Source organism: Globicephala melas, chromosome 12 (genome assembly GCF_963455315.2).
Source record: "Globicephala melas chromosome 12, mGloMel1.2, whole genome shotgun sequence".
Taxonomy (NCBI): Eukaryota; Metazoa; Chordata; class Mammalia; order Artiodactyla; family Delphinidae; genus Globicephala; species Globicephala melas.
Genome location: NC_083325.1, coordinates 71,811,922 through 71,838,128, shown reverse-complemented (window position 1 = coordinate 71,838,128; position 26,207 = coordinate 71,811,922). Strand labels below are relative to the sequence as shown.

Below are 26,207 nucleotides of genomic sequence, written 5' to 3'. Positions count from 1 at the left end.
TGTTTTACAAAAAGCTACAAGTTTATTAACATAATATATTCTAAAATATATCAAAGTTTCAAGGAGGTCTTTTTGAATCTCAAATAAGAAATCACAACATTCACTATTAGTTAAAAAAAAAAAAGGGTAGTGGTGGTCATTCATGGGTTTTAAACAGTCCAAAATGAAAATGCAGAAAACGTTTACTTTGGTGGATCTGTGTTGATGCCGTATTTCTCCTTGAGAAGCTTCAACTGTTCTTCCTTCTTCTTTGTGTCCATCTTCTGAAATGCCTGAAAATGTGGTAAGCATCAAAGTTAACAGTTACCAATCTACAGTCAAATGAATTTCACCAATAGCAGTAGCTAGAAAAGAACTCAGGGAACACATCTCCCCTAGTGCTGGTACAGCTCTCTACTAACTCTTACATGGGGTCCCCACGTGATGAGAACCATGGCCATACTTACCCTGTTGGCATTATAGTACAAAACCACGAGGTATCTGTTGCAAACATTGAATCCTGACAGGTGATCACACGCATTCTTGGCATCAAAGATGTCTTCATAGACCACATAAGCTGTTCCTCTAGTTTCAGGTGTGTTCCCCCTACCGAGTTGAATCGGACTTAATTAAAATACACATTTACCTGAAAACCATTAAAGGAAATAGATACTATGGACAGGTATGCTGGATAAGCCTATAATTTCTCAAAACATGTAATTTTTGTTTTTATTTTAAGTAAAATAGCTCAGGTTAAACTTACTGTTATATCAAGAATACTAATATGGCTACTAAAGCAATAGCAGCAAAGAACTAGCTTGAAACTTTCAGTTTTCATGTTCACTGCTCTAGTCTTTCCTACTTCTCATACTAAGAATCAATTTTCAGTTTTACACTGGAAAGTATGCTACCTTAGGATGATAGTTGTGATTAGTCAGCAGTGTCTAGAATGGGGTTTTTCTTACTATGCATTTATGCAACAGAACCAATACTTTAGTTATTTACCACACTAGTCCCTTGTTTCTAAAGATTCTGATTTTCTCCCTCACTCTAATTTTAGTTCCAGTCCTTAAAAATAAGACAACCTCGGGATCTCCCTGGCGGTCCAGTGGTTAAAACTCCGAGCTTCCACTGCAGAGGGCATGGGTTCAATCCCTAGTCAGGGAACTAAGACACATACCACACAGTGCGGCCAAAACCACTCCCCCAACAAACAAAAAAACCCACAAAAAATCTCCATCAATGTAGGGGACAAAAGTTTCTGGGTAATATTTTACTAAAGTTTACCAAATCCATAAAAATAAAACCATTTTGTGTCTGTAGAAGGAGCTGGGGTTGGAAGGAAGCCCCTACCAGGAAGATAGCAAAATTATAAATGATACACAGGAAAACAGCAACCACCATCCTTTATGGCCAGGAAAGGATGTCCTCCAATGTAAAGAGCCAATGTAGTTTCTTACACTTTTCTTAGAAGATTCATTGCTTGCTTGCTTATGTATTTATTTGGCTGCACCACGTGGCATGCGGCATCTTAGTTCCCCAACCAGGAATTGAACCTGTGTCCCCTGCAGTGGAAGCTCGGAGTCCTAATCACTGGACCACCAGGGAATTCCCCCAAGATTCACTGCCCTTTTAAAACAAGCGTCAACTCCCAACTTTCACACATTCATTTTTAATAATATCTGCACTTTTATGCATTACACAGCCCTGTGTAGCTGGAGAAAAGGGCTGGGTCTCTGGAGGGATTGGGTTTGAAGTGTGCTTGTTGGTGGGGTTACCTGTGAGCCAGAGCAGAATGCTGGAAGGTGGCTGGAAGTGGAAAGCGGAAGCTGGATCTCACTCATGGATATGGGGCTGCTTCTTGTGTAGGTGTTCCTTGCCACCTCCTCTCCTCACCTCACCAGCTTCCGTTAGGGGAGGAGCTAGGGAAGTGTGAGGAGCAACAAACTGCAGGTGGCAGATGGCCATGTGCTTGTGAGTGGGGACAGCTGGCAGAGGTCCCATTCAGCTTATGCTCCAGTAAGCTAAAGATGGATCCCCTTTCCTCCATCTGTGTTCTATCCACCCAATGCAACTGCAGAATAAGGTTTATTAACTGCCACAGTCCCTGCAGAGGTTCAAGGAAAGGCAGTGGGCCCCATGGGAAGGGGAGGCACCTGCCTAGATTTGATCTAGGATGAGACTACAGTCTTGGGCGCTGGTCAGAGCTTGTGCTTCCTGTAAAAGGGGATGGGATAGGTATAGGGCGCCGGGTGGTTGGAGGGTGCCAGTGTCATCAAACACTCTCACTTTGTCAGGTTACATGGGCCTGATGAAAAATTTTATAATATTCTTTACTTTCTGCAAATAATCTAACAACTTTTGGACTTTTGACTTTTAACCATTTTCTTAAATGCTTTAGGTATGAAAATTGGGACTACCCAAAGGAAAAAAAACACTGTCCCTAAGATTTTCCCAAAAAGTCTACCTAATTTTTCCTTCAGAATAAAACCATAAAAAACTCAACAACAATTTAAGTTCCTTAAGGGCAAACATGACCTTATATTTTATTTTACTCCCACAGTGCTATGCATTCAGCAAGTGCTAATAAGCATTTGAAGGGTGGAGATCTACTTTCTCCTATTAGTTCTCTCACACATCTTTTCTCCAGGAAGCTAACAGAACAAATCAAAACAAAACAAAAGCATCTCTCTTCTTTCCTCTTACATCTTCTTAGGAAGTAGAATAGGGAGAGGCGCTAATTCCATTTTAAAGACTCTCCATCTCAATTTAAAAAAGCGGTACCGATGAACCTAGTGGCAGGGCAGGAATAAAGATGCAGACGTAGAGAACAGACTTGAGGGCACGGGGCTGGGCGGGGTGGGGGGGAACTGGGACGAAGTGAGAGAGTAGCATGGACATATATATACACTACCAAATGTAAAATGGATGGCTAGTGGGAAGCTGCTGCGTAGCACAGGGAGATCAGCTCGGTGCTCTGTGACGACCTAGAGGGATGGAATAGGGAGGGTGGAAAGGAGGCTCAAGAGGGAGGGGAGGGCTTCCCTGGTGGCGCAGTGGTAGGGAGTCTGCCTGCCAATGTGCGGGACACGGGTTTGTGCCCCGGTCCGGGGGGAATCCCGCACACCACGGAGCGGCTGGGCCCGTGAGCCATGGCTGCTGAGCCTGCGCGTCCGGAGCCTGTGCTCTGCAACGGGAGAGGCCACAGCAGGGAGAGGCCTGCGTACCACAAAAAAAAAAAAAAAAAAAAAAAGAGGGAGGGGATATGGGGATATATGTATACATATAGCTGATTCACTTTTATTGTACAGCAGAAACTAGCACAACATTGTAAAGCATTTATACTGCAATGAAGATGTAAAAAAAAAAAAGACTCTCCATCTCAAGCGCCCCAGTCCCTAATTATCAACCTAATATCTTGATCTCCATATTGTAATTTTAATTAAAAACATGTACTTGCTACCTACTATATGTTAAGCACTAAGTCAACATTATTTTCTTGATTGGTGGTAAAAGCTTAAAGTGAAAACAAGAAAACCTAATCATGTAACTTAACCTCTCTGAGCTTTAGCTGCTTCATGTGTCAAATAGTGACATCAGGCTCCATCACCTGTCCTACCTTACTCATGGCCTTAATAATCAAAATCAAAGCACCGAGAGTCTACTACATGCCAATTAAGGTGACCAATTATCCTACATGTGAGGAAAAAGCTGGGCAACTTGTCTAGGGTCACATGGCTAGTAAAAGGGCCTGCAGTAGAATCTCGTCTCCTGAGCCCTAAGTCAGGGATTCTTCTGTACACTATTCTTGTATGTCTAGAACAGGAGTTCTCAACCTAGAGTCCATGTACCCACTGAAATCACTTGCAAAACGTTGTGTGTATTCTGTAGAAAGGGTCAAAAGCTTTTATCAAATATGCAAAGAGAGTTCCTAAAAAGGACAGCTGCTCTATAACACTTCATTTTCATCCCTGTTTGAGTACCAATGATGATATACTTCTAGCTCTTGGTTTACTTTTTGGAGGGATAGTGATCATTGTAAAGGAAAGTCCTCAAGATCTCAGAGTTCTAAAAGCCACGGAGGAACTCTCAAGTCATGAAAGAAAATGTATTAAGAAAGGGATATTCCAATTAAAAATAAAAAGCTTAGAAATCCTCTTAGATGGACTCAGGTAATTGGCTTATGTATACTAGTTAAAATGACAGCAGCTGTGGTACTGTGTAGATTCAATTTAGAATCAGAAGATTTTATCACTAAATAGCTGTGTGAAGTTAGAAAGGTACTTTACTCTCTAAGCCTTAGTCTCACCTGTGAAAGAGACACTCTCACCTCCACACAGGGCTGTAGTGTTGGTGATGCAAACAAAAGCACCTATTACAACTGGCATATAGCAGATGTTAAACATCATTTGAAGGTATGAACCCCAATCTTTAAATTAAAACATGGGTTTATGTTATAATTATTTTACCCTATACTTTTAAATCTTCAATAGAAAGCTATAGTTGGAAAAAAAAGCCTTTTTCTGTTACTTTTATATCCCTTTGCACAGCTTATTCAGAAATTCCGGAATCAGTAAAGGAGATGGTGAAGAGTGTTGAGAGAGTTAGAGTTAATGCATATAAAAACCACAGTAGAGTACTTCTTAACAAACAGTAGGTATGTAATAAATGTTGGTTCTTTCTCTTCCCACCCATTCCCCTCAAACCACTCATTACTACTTCATGCTCTCTATAATTTCACAACTACCATTCTTGGCTCTCACTGAGCTGGATCATGAGGGTCTCTGTAGGTACTTTTCCCTTGGTCTCTAGGCTCTTGGTTAGGCCTTCTGTCAGCTATAATTCTGAGATTATAAATTACACAATCATTTTCTTTTAAATGACATTTCAAATGTCTCAGTAAGACTCACACTCTGATTTGACGAATAGGTCCATATTTCCCAAATATATCATACATTTCTTCAGCCGTGATTTTGTAGGGCAAATTTCTTATATACAAAATTCGATTTACTTCAGGTGGAAGTCGAATCTAAAATGAAAAATAATGTGTTGTCACTATAATCAGAGGCAGGAGTGCTATCATTTAAAAAAAAATTCTCATAATAAATTCTAATAAAGATGATGCATAATTTTTATAAGCCAAGAATTATAATCTGATATTACTGAAAATGGCACGCTCTTTGGAAAAGCATTGGTTTTAGGGAGGACTATTAGTAGGAACTAATAAGGGGCTACTACAAAACCCAGGTTTTCAGTCACTACAGGTAAACAAAGATCTCCAACCTCATTTAAAAGTCCTCAATGCCACAGACATGTGTGGGACAGAACAAGGGAACTGTTCCTGTTTGCTGGATAATAAAACTCCCACTGATAACCATTCTCGGGTCTTCTCAGAAACTTGTTCTATCAGTGATCTCTTTCTTTTGAATTTACAGCCTTTCCCTCACCATTGGCTTCCTTTATTACTCACGTGAGCAGCTGCTTATGTACTCCCAACTGTTACACAAAACAAAACACTTATTTGGATCCCTCTTCATTCACTCAAATATTTAATAAGTGCCTTCGTTAATACACCAGGCAAGGCAAGGTATTAGGATTACAGAGTGAAGGAAAAAAGACAAGTTTTCTGCCTTTCCTGAATTTATCAGCCCTCTATTTGCTATCCTATCTTGCTCTTTTTTCTTTTCTCTCAGTCAAGCATATGAAAAGAGGCAGGTTATACTCACTGCTTCTTCAGTTCATAACACTCATCAGCCTACCACAATCTAGCTCCTACTCCAGCACGCTGATGAAAAATGCTTTTAGGCACTAAGACCTTTCACTTGCAGTGTTCTTTTTTTTTTTTCATTAAAAAAATTTTTTTTTGGAGTACAGTATTCAATTCTCATCAACTTAATTTCTCTGAGGCTTCTGACACTGTTGACTATTACGTTTTTGACCTTTCTTGACACTCTTTCCTTGGATTCCTCCTAACTCTCTGGCTAGTTGTTCTCAGTCTTCTTTGTCATTAAAATAGGCTCTTCCACAGAGTTTCACCTTTAGACTTCTTGACTCTCTGTATACTCCCCTTAACTCTACATTCTCTTAACCATACACGTTTTCCACACTGAGTCGATGACTCTCAAATATGTATCTCTGGTCCCGATTTCACTCCTGTGCTTCTTATTAACATACTTAATTACATACTAGACATTAATTTGCTCAGTAACTATTAAACTGGCAACTACTTCAGGCATTAACCTAAGTGTTGTATAAATGGAAGAATAAGATACTTATTCCCTGCCCTCAAATGGTGACAAATGGTAAACAAATAAGTACAATAAAGTTTTAGACTTTAAGATTTAAGGTTAAGTTCAAATAGATGATAAACACTGTCAGACAATCACAATATACATCTCCAGTAAATCTGCTTTCTCACTCTGCAAGAGACTATATCACATTTTCCCTTCTTTCCTCAAACCTTACCATCACCACTCCCTCTAACATCCGAGTTGAGCTGTATCCTCTCTTCCCTGCTCATCCCAGGTGATAACCTTGGCTCTTGTTTATTGGAGAAAATAGATGCGACCAAATGGTAAGTACCTTATATTCAATATGCATTCATGCATATCCAGCCACTTTCCCTCTCATTGCTATGCCAACCCCTCACCTACCCCAAACTACTCCTGAACTTAACCCACCTTTCTCCTACATCATCAGTTTCTCCGGCTCTACTGGATCATTCCCATTGGCATACAAATACACCTTGTATCACACATCCTAAGAAAAGTTAACTATCATCCAATTTCTTTTCTCCCTATTTACGAGAAAATTTGTGGAAAGAGCTGTCTCCATTTTCTCAACTTCTACCTTCTTTTCATCCCACCACATCCCACATTTCATCCACTGAAATGATTATCATCAAAGTTACCAAAAATCTTCATCTCACTATATTTAACTGTCTTCACCTTACTGTACCTCTCAGCATCTTAAGATCTGACTACTCTTTCTCCTAAGATAATTTTTCTTAGGTTTCCATAACACCCCGACTCCCTAATATTACAATGTAAGCAGCAGGCCTTTCTGTTTTATTCTAGGTATCTCCGATACCTAGACTAGTGTCTGGCACATAGTAAGTGTTCAATAAATATGACTGATTTATTGTATCCTATCTCTCAAGTCTGGTACATACTAGGTGCTCAAATTATCACTGAAAACATTAATGAAGGATCCAAAAAGCTCCATGATCTGAGGAGACTTCCAGGTTCCAGCTGCCTGTTAAGCATAAGTTATTTATTGCGGACTCATCTGTGCTACCGACTTTTAGGCCGAGGAGAAGATCCTGACGCCGGGTCCTCGGTGCAGGTGAAGCAACACAGGCTGTTAACACTATCACTGACACTAGGATAACAGACTTAAAGGAACTCTCAAAAGGGGTAGGGGCGGAAGTGTGGCTCAAGGAGCACATCCCTAAGGACCGGTCCAGGATGGAATCCCCCCTGACAGGTCAGTAACTTCTGGGCTTCCCCGCCTAGGGGACGGAGGAAGGCCAAGAATGCTCTGATTACGCCAATGAGAAAGCCCAGCAGCGAAGTGCTCCCCCTCCTCGACAGAAGTCCCAGACACTCACGTTCGCTCTCTTGGCCGCTTGCATCGCCATCTTGGCAGACTGATGAGGTTACCGCAGCAAATACGTGAATTCCTCCACACTCCTCCGAAGCTCGCTCAGCTTCGAGTGCAACAAGGCGTCAGACGCAAGACATCAACGTCCAGACCCCGCCGGAAGCTGTTCTAACACACCGGAATACCACCGTCTCACGCCGAAACGTGCTGACGTAGTCTCCCGTCAGGAAAAGACTCCGGGGCAAAACAGGGCTGAGAGACTTAAGAGGCCGGAAGGTTGAAAGGCGGGACCTGGGCTTAAGAAGGGGCGGTGTTCCGGTCGCGGAGGCCCAGAGCAGCGGAAGCTGGCAGAAGGGGGTGGAGCCTGAGGAGAGCTGTGAGAGCTGGGTCTGCGCCTGGGTGAGTTGCCGGGGAGGGCGGGGACTACAGTGGGGTCCGGGCCTGCGGGGCGCGCGCTGCTGTGCGGGGGATGCGTGGGTGTGCCTGGGCCCCTGACAGTGCACTAAGACGAGCCTGCAGGGTTCTGGCTGATTGGGTCGTGGCCGACGCTCTACTCCGTACCCAGAACCCCTGGCGCTGGCTCAGCCCCCAAAGTTCAGCATCAGCTGACCGGGCCTCTTCTGTAATCTCCTCGGCGATGCCAGTCCCGACTCCCACCTCACCCCCACCCTGACGGCCACAGTCCACGCGCCACTCTTCAAGTCCACTCTTTATTTCCTTAGACCGGCTTTGCACTGATCGTTTGAGGCTCGGAGAGGAACAGGGGATTACAGGCGAGCCTGGTGTAGCACCCGGTCGCCTGAGTACTGTGAATTTTCTCCAAGTTTGCTCTTGGAAGACCTGAGGTAGCCTTGTCCTGTACTGCCCCTCCTCCTTCACTGGGGCAGCTCCAGGACGATTTTGCCCACATTCTTGTTAGTCTCCATGTACGCATGGGCTTCTTGGATTTCAGTTATGGGGTAGACTCTGTCCAGAACCGGCAGTAAACTTTGAGGGTTCCCCGTGGAGAAGTGGGGCAAAATTTGATCTGTGAAAGCCTTCACCAGCATCTGTTTGTACTAAGATAAGGAAAAGGAGACCATCAGCCTGGACAGAGGCCTTACCTTGCCACTCCCCACCCTGCTTAGTCTTTCTGCTTTCTCTGAAACTTGTACACATGTGAAAAGTCACACAAGGGTATGTAATCCCTTCACTACCAGCATGTATGTGCATGTCCCTAGATTTGTAAGCTCTATTCTGTCCCAGATAAAGACCGAAGCTTGGAGAAAATATTAGTGTCACTGAAAGCTGAAGGGCTGTTTTTAAATAAAGACTTCAAGCAGGAGGCAGCCACAGACAGGACTTAATATAGGTTCAATTCAAAAGGGATGCTTAACCTCTGCTATCCCCCCAGCAGTTGTGAAACCTTGTTACAAAACTCCCAAAGCTGGCACCTGCTGGAATGCCACACAGAAAAGATTTCATGAATGTATAATCTGTTAAAGGTAGAAGCTTACTAACCTTACTTACCTAAGAGGCTTTCTTAGCACACTGAGAACAGTTCTGCCTTTGAAAACAAAGTCTTGGAACTATTAGTAGTATTTCCTAATATGGTCAATGCTTTGTTCATTGTTATAAAGTTTACATAATACATTACCCTCCTTCCAAGATGTTGAGGCCTTTATCAACCAATTTTAATTAGTTCTGTGAAATTAGGTTACCTATTTATACACAGAGGGGCAGGTTTCTATTAATACATAGGCTCTCTAACTTAATATATGATCTTACTTTCTCAGGATTATGTGAATGAATCACACTTTTATGGATAATAGTTAAATCACATTTTCTTTTCACCCATCACTCACCTTTTTGTCCCTAGATCTTAGCAGACTGGTGATCAGACTTCCTCCTTTAAAGAGTATCTTTGAAACCAGAGGCCCACTGATGTCAGCACCTCCCGTCAGACCATAGAGAACCCAGCGACCATCAAGAGCTAGGCAGTTGACATTTTTCTCCCAGTAGGAGCCGCCTATGCAGTCTAGAATAAGGTTGACTCCAGCGCCTTTCACATGAAACACAGATATATGATGCTAGTCAGACACAGAAAGCTTGGTGTGAAATAAGATTACATGGTATATTTGTGGAAATATGGGTATAAATAAATACAAGTGCAAGCAGTAAATCTATAGGTTGGAACTCAGAACATTGCTTATAGAAACATGGTTGTAAATGGAGTTTAGTTGGCTGAACTCTATTATACATGTGTGATATTATACATGATCATATTTTATGATCCCTGCCACAGCAGGAGGGAAATGGGGCAGCACCATGATCTGCTATTTCCCCTGACCTCCACGTAAGTAGAGAACCCACTGGCACCCAGGGGAATAGGGGAGATCCACCCCAGGCTACAGGACAGGCTAGTCCATATCTAAGTTATCAAGTGTCTGAGCTGGGTTGCCTGAATCATGGCTTTGTTAGCTTTGTTTTCATCTCTCCTTTTTGACTCATGTGGAACAATGGAAGGGGATGAGCCAAATATATGCAGGTTCAGTTTCAGAATATAGAGGCATACACATCTACTCACCCACTTAGGGAGCTACCTACCCAAGCCTACTCTGACCAGCTCCAAACTGGTTTCTGCTCCATGCCTCCTGTTAATTCACTGCAGAGTGGCTGGTTGGGAAAAAGAGGTCCTGAATAATTCCAGGCCAACTCTGTGTGATTATCCACTTTCTAAAAAGCATGTGAATCATATCACTTACAAGAATGCACAGGAAAATCATCTTAGTCCTAAATACTGCCTGCCTGTCTCCAGTGGTCAAACACCAGAGTACTAGAATTTGGCCTGGGCAGTTGTTGTGCTTTTAGCAGAGGGGAGACAGATCCAGAGGCAACTCTGAGGCTGGTGAGGATTTTATTTAATCATCTCTGAAACTCCTGCTGAATTGCAGAAGCTTTATTTACCTTTGCTGAATTTCAGTGTTGCTTCAGAAAAATCCTCTTCTTTGTAATTGAATCCAGCAGCTGCTCCAAGCGTTTCTGCCATTTGAAGCCTGTGCTGGGAGCCAGCTGTGACCAGAGGAACAGCTCCAGCCATCTGGGTAAGTTGGATGGCAGCTGTGCCCACACCACTTGCTCCTGCATGGATTAGCACAGAGTCTCCAGCCTGAACATTTCCTGCGACAGAAAGTACAGGAACCATTTTCTTTGCTTTGCAACGGCTACACATTCTCCACATAGGCTTATTCTACCATGATCACCTGGCCCTGAGACCACCAAATGTCAAATCTCTGGCTGTTTTGAGAGCACATATTGACTTTTTGTCTTACTGCCTCTGGTCAAAGTGGGAAACAACTTTTGGAAACAGTTACTAGCAGCCACATCCATAATCTCTGTTCTACCTGTGAAATAGTACGAAAACATATCTCTGACCTATACCTGAATGAGTAAGAATAACCACCATTCCCGCTGTCACTACCTGAAGGCAGCCCCTCTTCAGTCTGAAACTGGCCTCCAGCTGGTCTCACAAATCCAGGCCCCACACACAGCCACCAGGCTCCTCCTGAAATGGAGCTTTCATTATGTCACTTTCTCCTCAAAATGTCAAGTGGTTCTTGATTGGTTTTCGTGTCAAGTCCAAATAGCCTGCCATTCAAGGCCACCACAATCTAGTTGCAGTCTCATCTTTCATAAATTACAGTTGTCATCCTTCACTTCTGAGTGAAGCAGCTGATCTCACCTTGACCCTCTTAGGCCACCTTGGTATGCCATCTGTCCATCACAGCTCTACCACCCTTCAAGGCCTTCTGTTCCAGAAAGCCTTCTCGGACCCCCTTTGCCCACACCAACTTTTCCCATCTTGAGCTTCTGTTGTAGTTAGAGCCAGGGCCACCCTTCCAAACACTGTGGTTGTCTTGCCAGTTACACTGGTCTCCCCAAAGCCAGGGACCCTCATGTAAGCTCTTTGCTGGCCTCAGTGGGATTGGGGAGGAATTAAAGAGTTGATTGAATGGCTTCTTCTGCTGTGCTAGGGCTCCCAGAGAGAAGCTTAGCCTGACTGAGAAGCTGGGACTACTGCTGGGCTTACTGTGTGAAGATGTGCACAGGCCTTTCATCCAGCGCTTTCCAGGTTTTCTATGTGCTAACCATAATTTTCAGCCTCAGTATTGCTGCACAGTATGAGGACCTGATACTACTGATGGTACAGTAGGCTGAGGTGCTGGGGTTGGGTGTGGCTCAGTGGCCAGATCAAAGCTGCCCTGCAGGACTGCTGGGTTCTGAGGTGGCTGAGTCATGAAGCAATTGAACCATGCTGTATGGAGTAAGCATGAGGTAGGGTGAGGTGGTCCTTACCCAAGAGATGTAACAGCTGGGAGGCGGTGAGCCAGGCCTCTGGGATGGCGGCAGCCTGGGGCATGGTCAGTCCTGCCGGGATGGGCATGAGGAGCCCTTCGGGGACAGTGACATACTGGCCCCCGCTAGGCAGCAGAACTATGGCTGGGTCCCCAATCTTTCAGTGTCCCTGGCAGCCAGGCCCCTGCTCTGCCACGTGTCCAGATGCCTCGAGTCCCCAAATGTTGCTGGCTCCTGGGGGTGGGGCATACTGGCCTTGTCTCTGTAGAGAAAGGGTGCACTAAGTAGTAAACGTGATCAGAATTCTGTGTGTCACCGTCCCTGGCCCTCTTCCCATAGCCCCTTTTTTTTTCCAAGACAAAGTTCAGGGTAAAGTAAGGTGTTTTTTTTTTTTTTTTTGCGGTACACGGGCCTCTCACTGTTGCGGCCTCTCCCGCTGCGCAGCACAGGCTCCGGACGCACAGGCTCAGTGGCCAAGGCCCACGGGGCCAGCCGCTCCGCGGCATGTGGGATCCTCCCGGACTGGGGCACGAACCCGTGTCCCCTGCATCTGCAGGTGGACTCTCAACCACTGCGCCCAGGGAAGCCCTAAAGTTAGGTTTTTTAATTCAAGAAAAAAGAGAGCAGAGGTGATTTGTTTCATGCAAATAAGAGACTGTAGGTCCCATAATCAGTGGATGTCTAACTGGTAGAGTCCTTAGCTATTTCTCTCATCTAAACCCCTTGTTTTACAAATGAAGAAACTGAGACCTGGGCAGGGAAATGCCTTGTCCAAGGTGGCAAAGCAAATTAATAGCAAGACTGGGAATAAAACCGTGGACTCCTTTTCTTTTCAATTTAATTAAATTAATTTTTTTATACAGCAGATTCTTATTAGTTATCTATTTTATATATATTAGTGTATACATGTCAACCCCAATCTCCCAATTCATCCCACCACCACCCCCGACCCCCCACCCCCACCCCGCAGCTTTCCCCCCTTGGTGTCCATACATTTGTTCTCTACATCTCTGTCTCTATTTCTGCCTTGCAAACCAAACTGTGTACTCCTTAATGATAGTTCTGATATATCAAGTGCCAGGCTCTGTACTTGCTCAACACAGTCTTCAGAAGCCTTCAACCAGATGCTTGAGACCAGAGGGACTGAACTAGGAGTGTGCATCTGAACCATTTGAGGAGCCTTTTCAAAGTACACATGCCTGGGTCCTGGTCCTATTTATTTTGAATAAGTGCCTCCTGTGATTCTGGTGTACATTTCTTAATTCAAAAAATGCAGCTGGCCTAGTTTACTGCTTCAAAAAGAAGTCAGAAGAAAATTCTTAGAGTACTGCCCCCTGCCAGCTCTGGGACCCTCAGAGTGGAAAGAATACAGACTTTGGAGCCTTAAGACAAAGACCTCAATTTGAGTCACAGTTCCCCTGGTTACTAGTGTGTGGCCTTGTGGGGGCTTCCCTGGTGGCGCAGTGGTTAAGAATCCGCCTGCCAATGCAGGGGATACGGGTTTGAGCCCTGGTCCGGGAAGATCCCACATGCCACGGAGCAGCTAAGCTCGTGTGCCACAACTACTGAGCCTGCTCTCTAAAGCCTGCGAGCCACAACTACTGAAGCCCGTGTGCCTAGAGACTGTGCTCCACAATAAGAGAAGCCACCGCAATGAGAAGCCTGCCCACCGCCACTAAGAGTAGCCCCCACTGGCCACAACTAGAGAAAACCTGAACACAGCAACGAAGACCCAACGCAGCCAAAAATAAATTAGTATGTGGCCTTGGGCTCATTGCTGAACCTCTCTGACCCTCAGTTTCTTTATCTGTCGAATACAAATGGTGAACAGGGCTGCCTGAGGAGTAAAGGAGATAGAGCAAGGTCTAACACTCGCGCACGGGAGCACACACACACACACACACACGCACGCACGCGCGTCCAGTCTCCTTATCTGCAAACCTGAGCAGACAGTGGTTTGATGCAGGGTGGACTCTGCTGTGCAAACACCCCTGTATTTTGTGTAAACAATGGAGGCTAAGTGGTTCTAGTTTCAGAACCCCCAGCACGCATGATGAGCATTAATGGTAGTGCCTTAGGTCTTTCCTTCATCCGGTGAATATTTATTTTCATTTATTTATTTATTTATTTTTGCGGTAAGCGGGCCTCTCACTGTTGTGGCCTCTCCCGTTGTGGAGCACAGGCTCCGGACGTGCAGGCTCAGCGGCCATGGCTCACGGGTGTAGCCGCTCCGCGGCATGTGGGATCTTCCCGAACTGGGGCACGAACCCGTGTCCCCTGCATCGGCAGGCGGACTCTCAGCCATTGCGCCACCAGGGAAGCCCCTGGTGAATGTTTATTGAAGAACCTGGAGTCCCGCCCAGTCCCAGCCGCTGCCAGACCCCTGGGTACCTGGAGTAAGTCCGCCCGGTTCAGGGCGCTGGCTGCCACCTTCAGGAGGACTTCACCCTCCCCTGGGCTTGGCTTGGCCACTTCCTTCAAGTAAAGGTTTTCTGGTCCTCCGGGCTTATCAAAGTGCACAGCTAACATGTTCTCTGAGGACACAGGGTAGACCGAGGTTCTTTGAGGGGCGCAGCGACTCCTGCCGGCCAGCGGCCTCCCTCAGTCCGTCCGGCCCCAACCCCCTGAGCGCCTTCCCGCGGGGACCCTGCAGCCTCCGGACTGACCCCACGCGGAGGACACAGGCTGGGACGAGGTGCAGAGAGGATGGCCGTGCGGGTTGGCTGCGGCGGAGCAGGAAGACACTGAAGAGCGTCAAGCAAGTTTCATTCCCTCCGAGTTGGAATCCCCCGCCCGCCAGGGTCACTGGAGCCCATGAAAGTTATTTACTTGCTCTGGGTGGCCCCCTCTGCTGCTCCAGGTGACGCGGCGTGGTCCTGCGCCCCCTGCGAGTCCTCGGAGCAGTAGCGCTGCCTCGGCCACCACCACAATGGACGGCTGGACTCTGGGTAGTGCAAACGGTGGGGCTGACCCTCCCCTTCTTCCTTCGCCTCCTTTCCCTTTAAAATGCAAAGCTAGTGGCGGCAAATCAGATTTTCTTTAACTTTGAGCCTCTGGAATCTAGTCTTTCTCTTGGTTTGGCGTGAAATGCTGTTCCAGCCCTCACTTTGAGAAAACTTTTCCGCTCTCTAGGCAGCAAGACGCGAACTCTTGGCAGGCGATCGGTCCATTTCTCAGTCAGGCCAGGCTTTTAGCCCATTTGGGCTTTATGTCTGGCTTCCTGCCCTTCTTGTGGGCAGGAGTCCCAGTAGGGTGGGCAAGCAGGGTGCTGCTGAGAAAAAAGAGGAGCATTAGGGGCAAAGGGAAGGTAAAACAGTCCCGGGATTCTTGTCACTTCTGCGGTTCCTCCAGTCTTTCCAGGGGATGAGGGAGCGGCCTCTGGAAGACGCTGCCCAGTGAGGCAATTTAGCCTGGTTAAAAGCTGTATAAATAGGCTACATCAGGGTTTCTCAACCTTGTTGCAATTGACATTTTGGACTAAATTTTTTTGTTGTGAAAGACTGTCCTGTGCAGCTTGGGATGTTTAGCAGCATCCCTGGTCTCCACCCACTAGATACCAACAACACCCCTATCTAGTTGTGACAATAAAAAAATGTATCGGCATTGCCAGATATCCCTTGGGGGGCAAAATTACTTCTAGTCAAAAACCACTGGGTTGGAAGAATACACACGTATGTGCGCCTGTGTAAAAACAAGATAGGTAGCTTTTTTTCTTTTTTTTTTTTTTTTTTGCGGTATGTAGGCCTCTCACTGTTGTGGCCTCTCCCGTTGCGGAGCAAAGGCACCAGACGCGCGGGCCCAGCGGCCATGGCTCACGGGCCCAGTGGCTCCGCGACATGTGGGATCCTCCCAGACCGGGGCACGAACCCGTGTCCCCTGTATCGGCAGGCAGACTCTCAACCACTGCGCCACCAGGGAAGCCCAAGATAGGTAGCTTTTTTTTCCTCCCCTGCTGGGGGACGGCAGGAGGGCAAAAAAAAAAAAAAAATTGGATACTTATCTTTATTTTTTTAAATAAATTTTTGTTTATTTATTTATTTTTGACTGCGTTGGTTCTTCGTTGCTGTGCAGGGCCTTTCTCTAGTTGCGGTGAGCGGGGCTACTCTTCGTTGCGGTGCACGGGCTTCTCATTGCGGTGGCTTCTCGTTGCAGAGCATGGGCTCTAGGCATGTGGGCTTCAGTAGTTGTGGCACGAGGACTCAGTAGTGGGCTTAGTTGCTCTGCGGCATGTGGGACCTTCCTGGACCAGGGCTCGAACCTGTGTCCCCTGCCTTGGCAGGCGGATCATAACCACTGCGCCACCAGGGAAACCCCTGATAACTTAACTTTAAAAAAAAAAAAAAAAGGATACAGCATCTTATGAGCCAATCAATAGAAGCTAAAAATACATTGATTAAACCTAGAAGCCATTTGTTACAAAAACCCTGAGCAAAAGAAGAATAAAAGGAATTGTGTATTATTTACCAAAAACCCGCAGCAAGTACTATCCTAAATGGAAAAACACTAAAACCATTGCAGTTAAAATCAGGAAGTAGATAGGGATGCCCACTATTGACATTATTATTTAACATTACTTGGGAAGTTTTAGTAAATGCACTAATACATACACAAACAAAAGGAAGTAACATATAAACATTGGAAAGTGATAGGACTATCTCTTTTTGCCGTTGATATGAGCGTAGACCTAGAAAACCTAAGGGATGCCAGTAAACAAAACAAAACTAACATTAATGAGATAATTTGTTAGGATGCCTGGATGCAAGATGCGTACACCAAAATCAGTAGCTTTATTCTCCAGCTAAGCACTTAGGGGAAAAAATGGGAGAAATATCCCTTTTACAATAGCACAAGCTGTAAAAGGCTTAGGAATAAGTTTAACTTATTTAAGGAACTTAACTTTAAGAAAGGCATAGGAATTATATATAGAAGACTATAAAACTGTATTGGAGAACAGAAAACAAGATCTGAACAAGTGGAAAAAATCATGCTATGGGGTAAGAAGACAGTACATAAAATTGTCAAATCTACCAGATTAATATATACGTTTATTGTTAATTTAGTTATAATGCCAACAGGGTCTTTTTATTTTTAAAAATTATTTATTTATTTATATTTTTGGCTGCCTTGGGTCTTTGTTACTGCACGCGGGCTTTTCTCTAGTTGCGGCAATCAGGGGCTACTCTTTGTTGCAGTGCACGGGCTTCTTATTGCGGTGGCTTCTCTTGTTGCAGAGCACGGGCTCTAGGCGCCCGGGCTTCAGTAGTTGTGGCTCACGGGCTCAGTATCTGTGGCTCACGGGCTCTAGAGCGCAGGCTCAGTAGTTGTGGCTCACGGGCTTAGTTGCTCCGTGGCATGCGGAGTCTTCCCTGAGCAGGGCTTGAACCCGTGTCTCTTGCATTGGCAGGCAGATTCTTTTTTTTTTTTTTTTTTTGTGGTATGTGGGCCTCTCACTGTTGTGGCCTCTCCCGTTGTGGAGCACAGGCTCAGGACGCGCAGGCTCAGTGGCCATGCTCACGGGCCCAGCCGCTCTGCGGCATGTGGGATCTTCCAGGACCGGGGCACGAACCCGTGTCCCCTGCATCAGCATGCGGACTCTCAACCACTGCGCCACCAGGGAAGCCCGGCAGGCATATTCTTAACCACTGCGCCACCAGGGAAGCCCAGGTCTTTTTATACATTTATTTATTTTTGGCTACATTGGGTCTTCGTTGCTGCGCATGGGCTTTCTCTAGTTGCGGTGAGCGGGGGCTACTCTTTGTTGCGGTGCATGGGCTTCTCATTGCGGTGGCTTCTCGTTGTGGAGCACAGGCTCTAGAGCGCAGGCTCAGTAGTTGTGGCACACGGGCTTAGTTGCTCCGTGGCATGTGGGATCTTCCCAGACCAGGGCTCGAACCTGTGTCCCCTGCATTGGCAGGCAGATTCTAACCACTGGGCCACCAGGGAATTCCCCCGGGTCTTTTTAAATTGTATAAAATCTTAGAGTATGTGGAAGAGTAAATTCCCCCAAATGGCCAAGAAAAATATGAAAAACAATAGTAAGGAAGACATATTACCAGATGTCAGAAAATATTGTAATGATGATAAAATGACAATATAGTACTTACTTCTGAGGCGTTCCATAGAAATAAAAAACACAAATATGTAAGGACAGACAGAGAGAAATGTTTACTGCAGCATTGATCACAGTGCCAAAAATCTAGAAACAAAATAGATCCCAACACTAGGGGAATGGCTGAATAAATGACGAATACTGTGCATCCATTTGAAAAATGACCAAGAGTTATAGCAGTTGTCACAGAGTGATTTACATGAAACGTTTGTTTAATGAGAGAAACATTGTGTTAAAATAATGACAAAACATCCCCATACACATATACATGACTACACACACACACACACACACACACATGAGTTACATGAGCATGGAAAAAGATATGGAATCTTTTTATATATATCATTATCTTTATATGTAAGTTGTTTGGGGTTATCTGAAAGAGGGTGATGTCATGGGAGTTAAGGAACAATAAAAAAGGAAAAGAGAAAAAAGTGTATAACTTTTAAGCACTTTATATGTAGAGCTATGTAAAAGAAATTAAATAAGCCTTTAAAATTAAGAAAAAAAATTGAGGAACGTTGAATGGTCCCACTGAACCATATTTCCCTGTAATCACAGCCTATGGGTAGTCCCCTCGCACACTGATTTGGGTTTGACCGTGTGACTTGCTTTGGCCAATGGAACAATGAAAAGTGCTTATAGGGAATTCCCCAGCGGTCGGGGAACTAAGATCCTGCAAGCCACGCAGTGCGACCAAAAAAAAAAGGTGGGGAGGCGCTTATATGTTGAACTTGCCCGCTCTTGCTACTGAACTTTTTCACTGTCATGTGAAGAAGCTTCTTGAGCTACTCTACCAGCGCATGAGACTTCATGGAGCAGAGACAAGCTGTCTAAACTGAGCTCTCCCGGACCAAATAGCCCCAGATGATTTGCAAGTTGACTGAACCTACATGAATGACCTACCGTTGAGATCAGCAGAGGAACTTCCTGACTAATCGCAGACCAAATTATTGACCTACAAAATTGGTTGCAAGTAAAATGATTATTGTTTTAAGCCACTAATATTTGGGGGTTGTTTGTTATGCAGCAATAGATAATGGATACAAAAAGGCTCCTCAAGAAGAGTGAGGCCTCCTCTCCTCTATTCTATCATAATACATCTCTTAATAACACTTGTAGCACTCTATTGTCGGACTTTCTTCCCGACCAGACTGGGGATGTATTAGAGTATCCTAGTCTAGAGTATCCTAGTCATCTCAGTATCCCCTGTGCTTATCACCTAAGTGTTCAATTCAGATTTGTTGACTGAATGAATGATTTCAGATTTATTTGGGATATCGAAGAGTTTGAGCCATTGAAAGAGGCCAGGGAGGGAAGCGCCAGCATTTTAAGAAGAGAAAATCCATGGGAGAAGTGGGGACAACTGCATCTCTGCTGTAATTAACCCCTCTTTTCTGTAGGCCAGGGAGGCGAAAAAACAGCCCCTTTTCCACCCAGCCCTTTTACTTTGACCCAAGAATGATTTACTTTAGGATATCAAAAATGATTCTCAAATCTCAAGGAGTTTGTGATGTTTAGTCTGCTGAGGATGGAGTCTGGCCTCTGCAGGTCTGAGCACTATGTGGGTAAGGAACTGTTCTCAGGGTAGACCTGCTCAGAGAACTAGGCCATTAGCATGGGCTAGAATATGTATAATATTTCCAATCTGTTTCTCCCCCTCCCTCCCTTCCTCCTTCCCCCTTCCTCCCTCCCTCCCTTCCTTTCCTTTCTTACTTTAAATATTCATCCATTTTATTCACAGATAATAATTGAATGCCCACTGTTGAATAAACACTGTGCAAGGTGATGGGATAAAATGATGAGGTATGGGAGGTTGGGCAATATAAGTAAAGAACACTTTTTAATAACTTAAAGAAACCTTTTTTTAAAACTTTGAAATAGAAATATTCAAACATATATAATGCAGAAGAATGAAGTTGGACCCTTACCTTACAGTATACACAAAAAATTAACTCAAAATGGATCAAAGACCGAATGTAAGAGCTAGAATTATAAAACTCTTAGAAGGAAACATAAAGGAAAAGCTCATGACTTTCAATTTGGCAATGATTTCTTGGATATGAAACAAAGGCACAGGCAACAAAAGAAAAAATAGGTAAACAGGACTACATCAATATTAAAACTTTGTGCATTAAAGAACACATCTACAGAATTAAAAGGCAACCCATGGAATGGCAGAAAATATCTGCAAATGATACATCTGATAAGGGGTTAACACCCAAAACATATATAGAACTCCTACATCTCAACAGCAAAAAAACCCCAAGACAACCCAATTGAAAAATGGGCAAAGTACTTGAATAGACATTTCTCCAAAGAAGATAGATATACAAATGGCCAATAAGTACATGGGAAGATGGTCAACATCACTAATCATTAGAGAAATGCAAATCAAAACTGCAACGAGATACCACTTCACACTCATTAGGATGGCAATTATCAAAACGCAGAAAATAACAACGGTTGGCAAGGATGTGGGGAACTCCTGTGCACTGCTGGTGGGAATATAAAATGGTGCAGCTATTATGGAAGACAGTATCACAGTTCCTCAAAATATTTAAAATAGAATTACCCTATGATCCAGCAATTCCTCCTCTGGGTATATACCCCAAATAATTGAAAGTAGGGACTCAAATAGCTATTTGTATACCAATGTTTGTAGCAGCATTATTCAGAATAGCCAAAAAGTGGAAACAATCCAAATGTCCATCAATGATGAATGAATAAACAAAATGTGGTACATACGTTCAATGGAATATTATTCAGTATTAAAAAGGAAGAACATTTTGACACATAGTACAAGATGGTTAAACCTTTTTTTTAAGTCTCAGGTTTTTAAAAAAATATTTATTTATTTATTTAGGCTGCACCGGGTCTTAGTTGCAGCACATGGGGTCTTTAGTTGCAGCATGTGGACTCTTAGTAGTGGCATGCAGACTCTTAATTGCGGCACACATGCAGGATCTAGTTCTCCAACCAGGGATTGAGCCTGGGCCCCTGCATTGGGAGTGTGGAGGCTTACCCACTGGATCACCAGGGAAGTCCCAACATGGTTCCACTTTGAAGACATTATGCTAAATGAAATAACTGGTCACAAAAGGACACTTATATGTCCACTTATATGAAGTACCTGGAGTTGTCAAATTCATAGAGACAAAAAGTAGAATGGTGGTTGCCAGGGGCTAGAGGAAGAGGGAAATGGGGAGTTAGTGTTCAATGGGTATAGTGTTTCAGTTTTGCAAGATGAAAAGAGTTCTGGTAATGGACGCAGGTGATGTTTGCTCAAAAATGTGAATGTACTTAATGCCACTGAACTGTACACTAAAAATGGTTAAGATGGTAAATTTTATGTATTATTTACCACAATTAAGAATAAATAAATAGGAAAGTGGAAAAAGCATATAAAAGTATAGAGAATAATATAATGAACCTCTGTATGCCCGTCATTCAACTTCATCAGTTAACCCCTGGGCAGTCTTATTGTGTCACATCAGGAGAGACATAATGTCTGGTTGAGTCTCATTTCGTGTTGTAAGACATCCTGCATTCAGGTATTGCCAGGTGGCTCACTTCATTATGAAGTTCCCCCCATTAGGTTTTTCACCTGATCGCTCAGTAGCCATTGATGATCATTCTGTAGATCAGTTTTCTCCAGCTTTATTGTGCATAGGTATCACCTGGGGATGTTGTTAAACTATGTATTCTGATTCAGTAGGTCTGAATTGGGGCATGAAACTCTGCATTTCTAACATGCTTTCAGGTGAAGCCAGTGCTGATAGTCCATGGATCACACTTGGAGTAGCAAGGGCCTAGATTATTTCATTAGGGCTTTCCTTTCTTTCAGTAACTAATATTTGGTTACTGTGAGCCATAGCTTGTACCAAAAAAAAAAAAAAAAAAAGATAAACGGTATTTACCAAGCTTCAGAATAATGATTTGATTTCCTGGCATCTTCCAAAGATGACTTATGATTTTTATTTAAAAAGTAACATTATAAACCGTGGACTTCAGCATAGCTGAGGAGTTTCAACCCATTACAGTTATCATTCTTTTTGAGGCTCAACTTGTCTCATTTTTGGCCAGTGGGGCCTTGCTTTTTGGTATGGCAAGATGTTTCAGGCTCATCTTGTACATTTCCTGCTCAAATCTGGATTCAGTCATTTCTCAAAGGAGCCTGGTTCCTATTATTGGAAAGTGACATTTAGAGACCACAATCTGTACACAAGGGATGCCTGATTGCTATGGCTCCTGTTTCTAGTCCTTCTTAGTGGACAGAGCTAGGAAATAGCTATTTTTTTTAAAAGAAACATGAAGAGTTTCAACTGATATTTCCAAGTCAGATTTAGGATTATAGGGTTTTAATATAACTCCTTTGAGTTTATATATATTTTTCCTGAAAATCATGGCTTCTGATGATCTTACTATACTTGTTTATTTGATTTAATCTATGCTATATTCATATAATTGTTTCAGAATACAATTATTATTAATAGTAACATGATCACTGAAAACAGTTTTAAAGTTCATTGCTGTTCTTTTTTTTTTCTGTATTTATTTTCATTTTGGATGATCTGTCCATTGGTGTAAGTGAGGTGTTAAAGTCCTCCACTATTATTGTGTTACTGTCGATTTCCTCTTTTATAGCTGTTAGCAGTTGCCTTATGTATTGAGGTGCTCCTATTTTGGGTGCATATATATTTATAATTGTTATATCTTCTTCTTGGATTGATCCCTTGATCACTATGTAGTGTCCTTCCTTGTCTCTTGTAACATTCTTTATTTTAAAGTCTATTTTATCTGATATGAGGATTGCTACTCCAGCTTTCTTTTGATTTCCATTTGCATGGAATATCTTTTTCCATCCAGTCACTTTCAGTCTGTATGTGTCCCTAGATCTGAAGTGGGTCTCTTGTAGACAGCATATATATGGGTCTTGTTTTTGTATCCATTCAGCAAGCCTGTGTCTTTTGGTTGGAACATTTAATCCATTCACGTTTAAGGTAATTATCAATATGTATGTTCCTATGACCATTTTCTTAATTGTTTTGGGTTTGTTTTTGTAGGTCCTTTTCTTCTCTTGTGTTTCCCATTTAGAGAAGTGCCTTTAGCATTTGTTGTAGAGCTGGTTTGGTGGTGCTGAATTCTCTTAGCTTTTGCTTGTCTGTAAAGCTTTTGATTTCTCCATCGAATCTGAATGAGATCCTTGCCAGGTAGAGTAATCTTGGCTGTAGGTTCTTCCCTTTCATCACTTTAAGTATATCATGCCACTCCCTTCTGGCTTGTAGAGTTTCTGCTGAGAAATCAGCTGTTAACCTTATGGGAGTTCCCTTGTATGTTGTCATTTTTCCCTTGCTGCTTTCAATAATTTTTCTTTGTCTTTAATTTTTGCCAATTTGATTACTATGTGTCTCAGTGTGTTTCTCCTTGGGTTTATCCTGTATGGGACTCTGTGCTTCCTGGACTTGGGTGGCTACTTCCTTTCCCATGTTAGGGAAGTTTTCGACTATAGTCCCTTCAAATGTTTTCTCTGGTCCTTTCTCTCTCTCTTCTCCTTCTGGGACCCCTATAATGCGAATGTTGTTGCGTTTAATGTTGTCCCAGAGGTCTCTTAGACTGTCTTCATTTCTTTTCATTCTTTTTTTTTTAAATTCTGTTCCGCAGCAGTGAATTCCACCATTCTGTCTTCCAGGTCACTTATCCGTTCTTCTGCCTCAGTTATTCTGGTATTGATTCCTTCTAGTGTATTTTTCATTTCAGTTATTGTATTGTTCATCTCTGTTTGTTCTTTAATTCTTCTAGGTCTTTGTTAAACATTTCTTGCATCCATTCTTTTTCCGAGGTCCTGGATCATCTTCACTATCATTATTCTGAACTCTTTTTCTGGAAGGTTGCCTATCTCCACTTCATTTAGTTGTTTTTCTGGGGTTTTATCTTGTTCCTTCATCTGGTACATAGCCTTCTGCCTTTTCATCTTGTCCATCTTTCTGTGAATGTGGTTTTTGTTCCACAGGCTGCAGGATTGTAGTTCTTCTTGCTTCTGCTGTCTGCCCTCTGGTGGATGAGGCTATCTAAGAGGCTTGTCATTGCTGTTCTTTTTGTTCCTGGGATATATCCCCAAATAAGGACATACCACTCAAATTATTGTGTTTTTAATTTAGCGTCACTTGAAATTATTCCTTTCTGTGTGGCTAACCTATCAACTGGAAACCCAATTAAGGTTATTTCTTTAATTTTGAATTTTAGAGATTCTTTTTTTTTTTTTACATTTTTAAGTTTTTCTTGAAATTATGTAAAACATTTACATGGTATCCAAATTAAATCTTCAAAACAGGGTACATTCAGAGAAATCTAGCTTCTATACCTGTCCCTTCCACCCTGTTTCCTCCTACTCCCTAAGGTAAACATTGGTTTACCTTAGTTTTTGTTTTATTCTTTTTTTCTTTTTTAATATTTATTTATTTATTTGGCTGCACTGGGTCCTAGTTTTGGCATTTGGGGTCCTAGCTGTGGCACGTGGGATCCTCGTTGTGGTGTGTGGACTGTTAGTTGTGGCATGTGGCATCCAGCTCCCTGACCAGGGATTGAACCCAGGCCCCCTTCACTGGGAGCGTGGAGCCCTAGCCACTGGACCACCAGGGAAGTCCCTTGTTTTATTATTCTATTTTTAAACAATAAGCAAATATGTATAGATATGTTCACATATTTTCCTTTTCTAAGGTAAAAATGTAGCATACCAAATATATTGTTCTGTATTTTGCTTTTTTCTGCTGAACAACATATTTTGGAGATTACTCTATAGCAGTTTATGTTCCTTTTTATAGCTACATCCATTGTGTGAATATACAAAAGTTTATTCAACAAGTCCCCTCCTGATGGATATTTGGATGGTGGTAGAGAGATCTGAGATAGAGGAGATATGTTTGAAGGCCCTGTGGCTGGAGGAGGAGCAGGGTGGGAGATGAGGCTGCAGAGATAGGCATGGGTCAGTCTATGCAGACTTGTTGGCCCTGTAAGCTTTTTATTATTACTCTAGAAGGAATGGAAGACTACTGAAGTGTATTAAGCAGGGCTGTGACATGATTAAATCTGCATTTGAAGAGCTCACTTTTATTGCAGCATAGTGTGTGGGTTAGAAAAGATGAGTGAGTGTAGAGAAATCTTTTAGAAAGTATTGCAGTAGCCCAGGTGAAAGGTGATGGTGGCTTGGACTAGGGGAGATGGCAGCACAACAGAGAGAAAGGGAAAAGTGAACGTATTTAGAAAATAAAATTGACTACTTAGTGATCTTTCGGATATGGAGTTATATATATGGATATATATATATATATATATATATAGTTATAAAAAAAAAAACCCCCCCCGAGATTTCTGGATTCTGCACTGGATGGATGGAAGCACTATTCTCAGAGATAGGAAGCCCTGGGAGAGGAGCAGATATTGGGTGATGATTATGTGTTAAATTTTGAACGTATTAAAGTAGAAGTTAGGGAATTTCCTGGCGGTCCAGTGGTTGGGACCCAGCGCTTTCACTGCTGAGGCCCAGGTTCCATCCCTGGTTGGAGAACTAAGATCCCACAAGCTGGGCAGCACGGCCAAAATAAAAGAAGTACCTTTGAGACATTTGAGTGGAAAAAGTCAAGAAGTTGGTTTGATATGTGTGTCTTCAGCTCTGTTTCGGAGTTAATCAGGCTGAGAACCTTAGTTCTGTCTCACATTGGTCATAAAAACTGTCCATATTTGTCCCCATGGGAGACAGGTCCCGGCACTGGGATTAGAGGTCAGGGTGTGTCGCAGCATCAGTGAGGGGCTCAGAGTTGAGGGTGAGGGCAGTTTGAGGCCTGAGTTGGGGTCAGCAGTCAGCATCAGATGACAGGGTGGAAGGACCGCAGCTTTCCCTTCTGGCTGCTGCCCTAAAGGGTAGGTAACCTACCTTTGGAAGAAGGGGTGACCATCTTTTGTCCAGTCCTGTGCTAGCCCTGCAGTGGGCAGAGAGGAGGCAGTACAGACTGTGGATGGAGGATGAAGAAGGCTGGGGGACAGGTCACAAGTTATGGATGTGGCTGTGCTCACTGGAGGCTCACAACACCCTAAAAAGGCAGACAGGTTATGAGGTCCAGATGGAGAAACTGAGATTCAGAGCTAAATGCCTTCTAGGACCTCAGAGCTAGTCAATGCA

The 26,207-nt window shown here is 43.5% G+C and overlaps 2 protein-coding genes and 1 pseudogene across 2 annotated transcripts; 1 reads left to right on the top strand and 2 right to left on the bottom strand.

Moving 5' to 3' along the window:
* Positions 1-7,773, bottom strand: SF3B6 (splicing factor 3b subunit 6). The gene is made up of 4 exons (XM_030858276.3): positions 7,589-7,773; positions 4,890-5,008; positions 447-585; positions 1-272 (listed from the first exon to the last, which is right to left on the bottom strand). Exons 1-4 carry the CDS (start codon positions 7,616-7,618, stop codon positions 183-185), a joined length of 378 nt encoding a protein of 125 aa, XP_030714136.1. The 5' UTR covers positions 7,619-7,773; the 3' UTR covers positions 1-182.
* LOC115854262 (chromobox protein homolog 1 pseudogene) overlaps positions 7,151-26,207 on the top strand; it is a 30,018-nt pseudogene continuing 10,961 nt past the window's right edge.
* On the bottom strand, positions 8,457-14,445 carry TP53I3 (tumor protein p53 inducible protein 3). Its single transcript, XM_030858280.2, is given in 5 exon segments — positions 8,457-8,639; positions 9,426-9,622; positions 10,528-10,740; positions 11,917-12,178; positions 14,308-14,445. Coding segments are annotated over 5 exon segments (993 nt in total).

What these genes read in the sequence shown, in the direction of transcription:
- SF3B6 (XM_030858276.3), bottom strand. Translation starts at nt 7,618, where the DNA reads ATGGCGATGCAAGCGGCCAAGAGAGCGAAC. An exon ending in AAGCGGCCAAGAGAGCGAAC is followed by an intron (nt 5,009 to 7,588) that starts GTGAGTGTCTGG and finishes TTTTCATTTTAG; the next exon opens with ATTCGACTTCCACCTGAAGT. An exon ending in TGTACTATAATGCCAACAGG is followed by an intron (nt 273 to 446) that starts GTAAGTATGGCC and finishes CCACATTTTCAG; the next exon opens with GCATTTCAGAAGATGGACAC.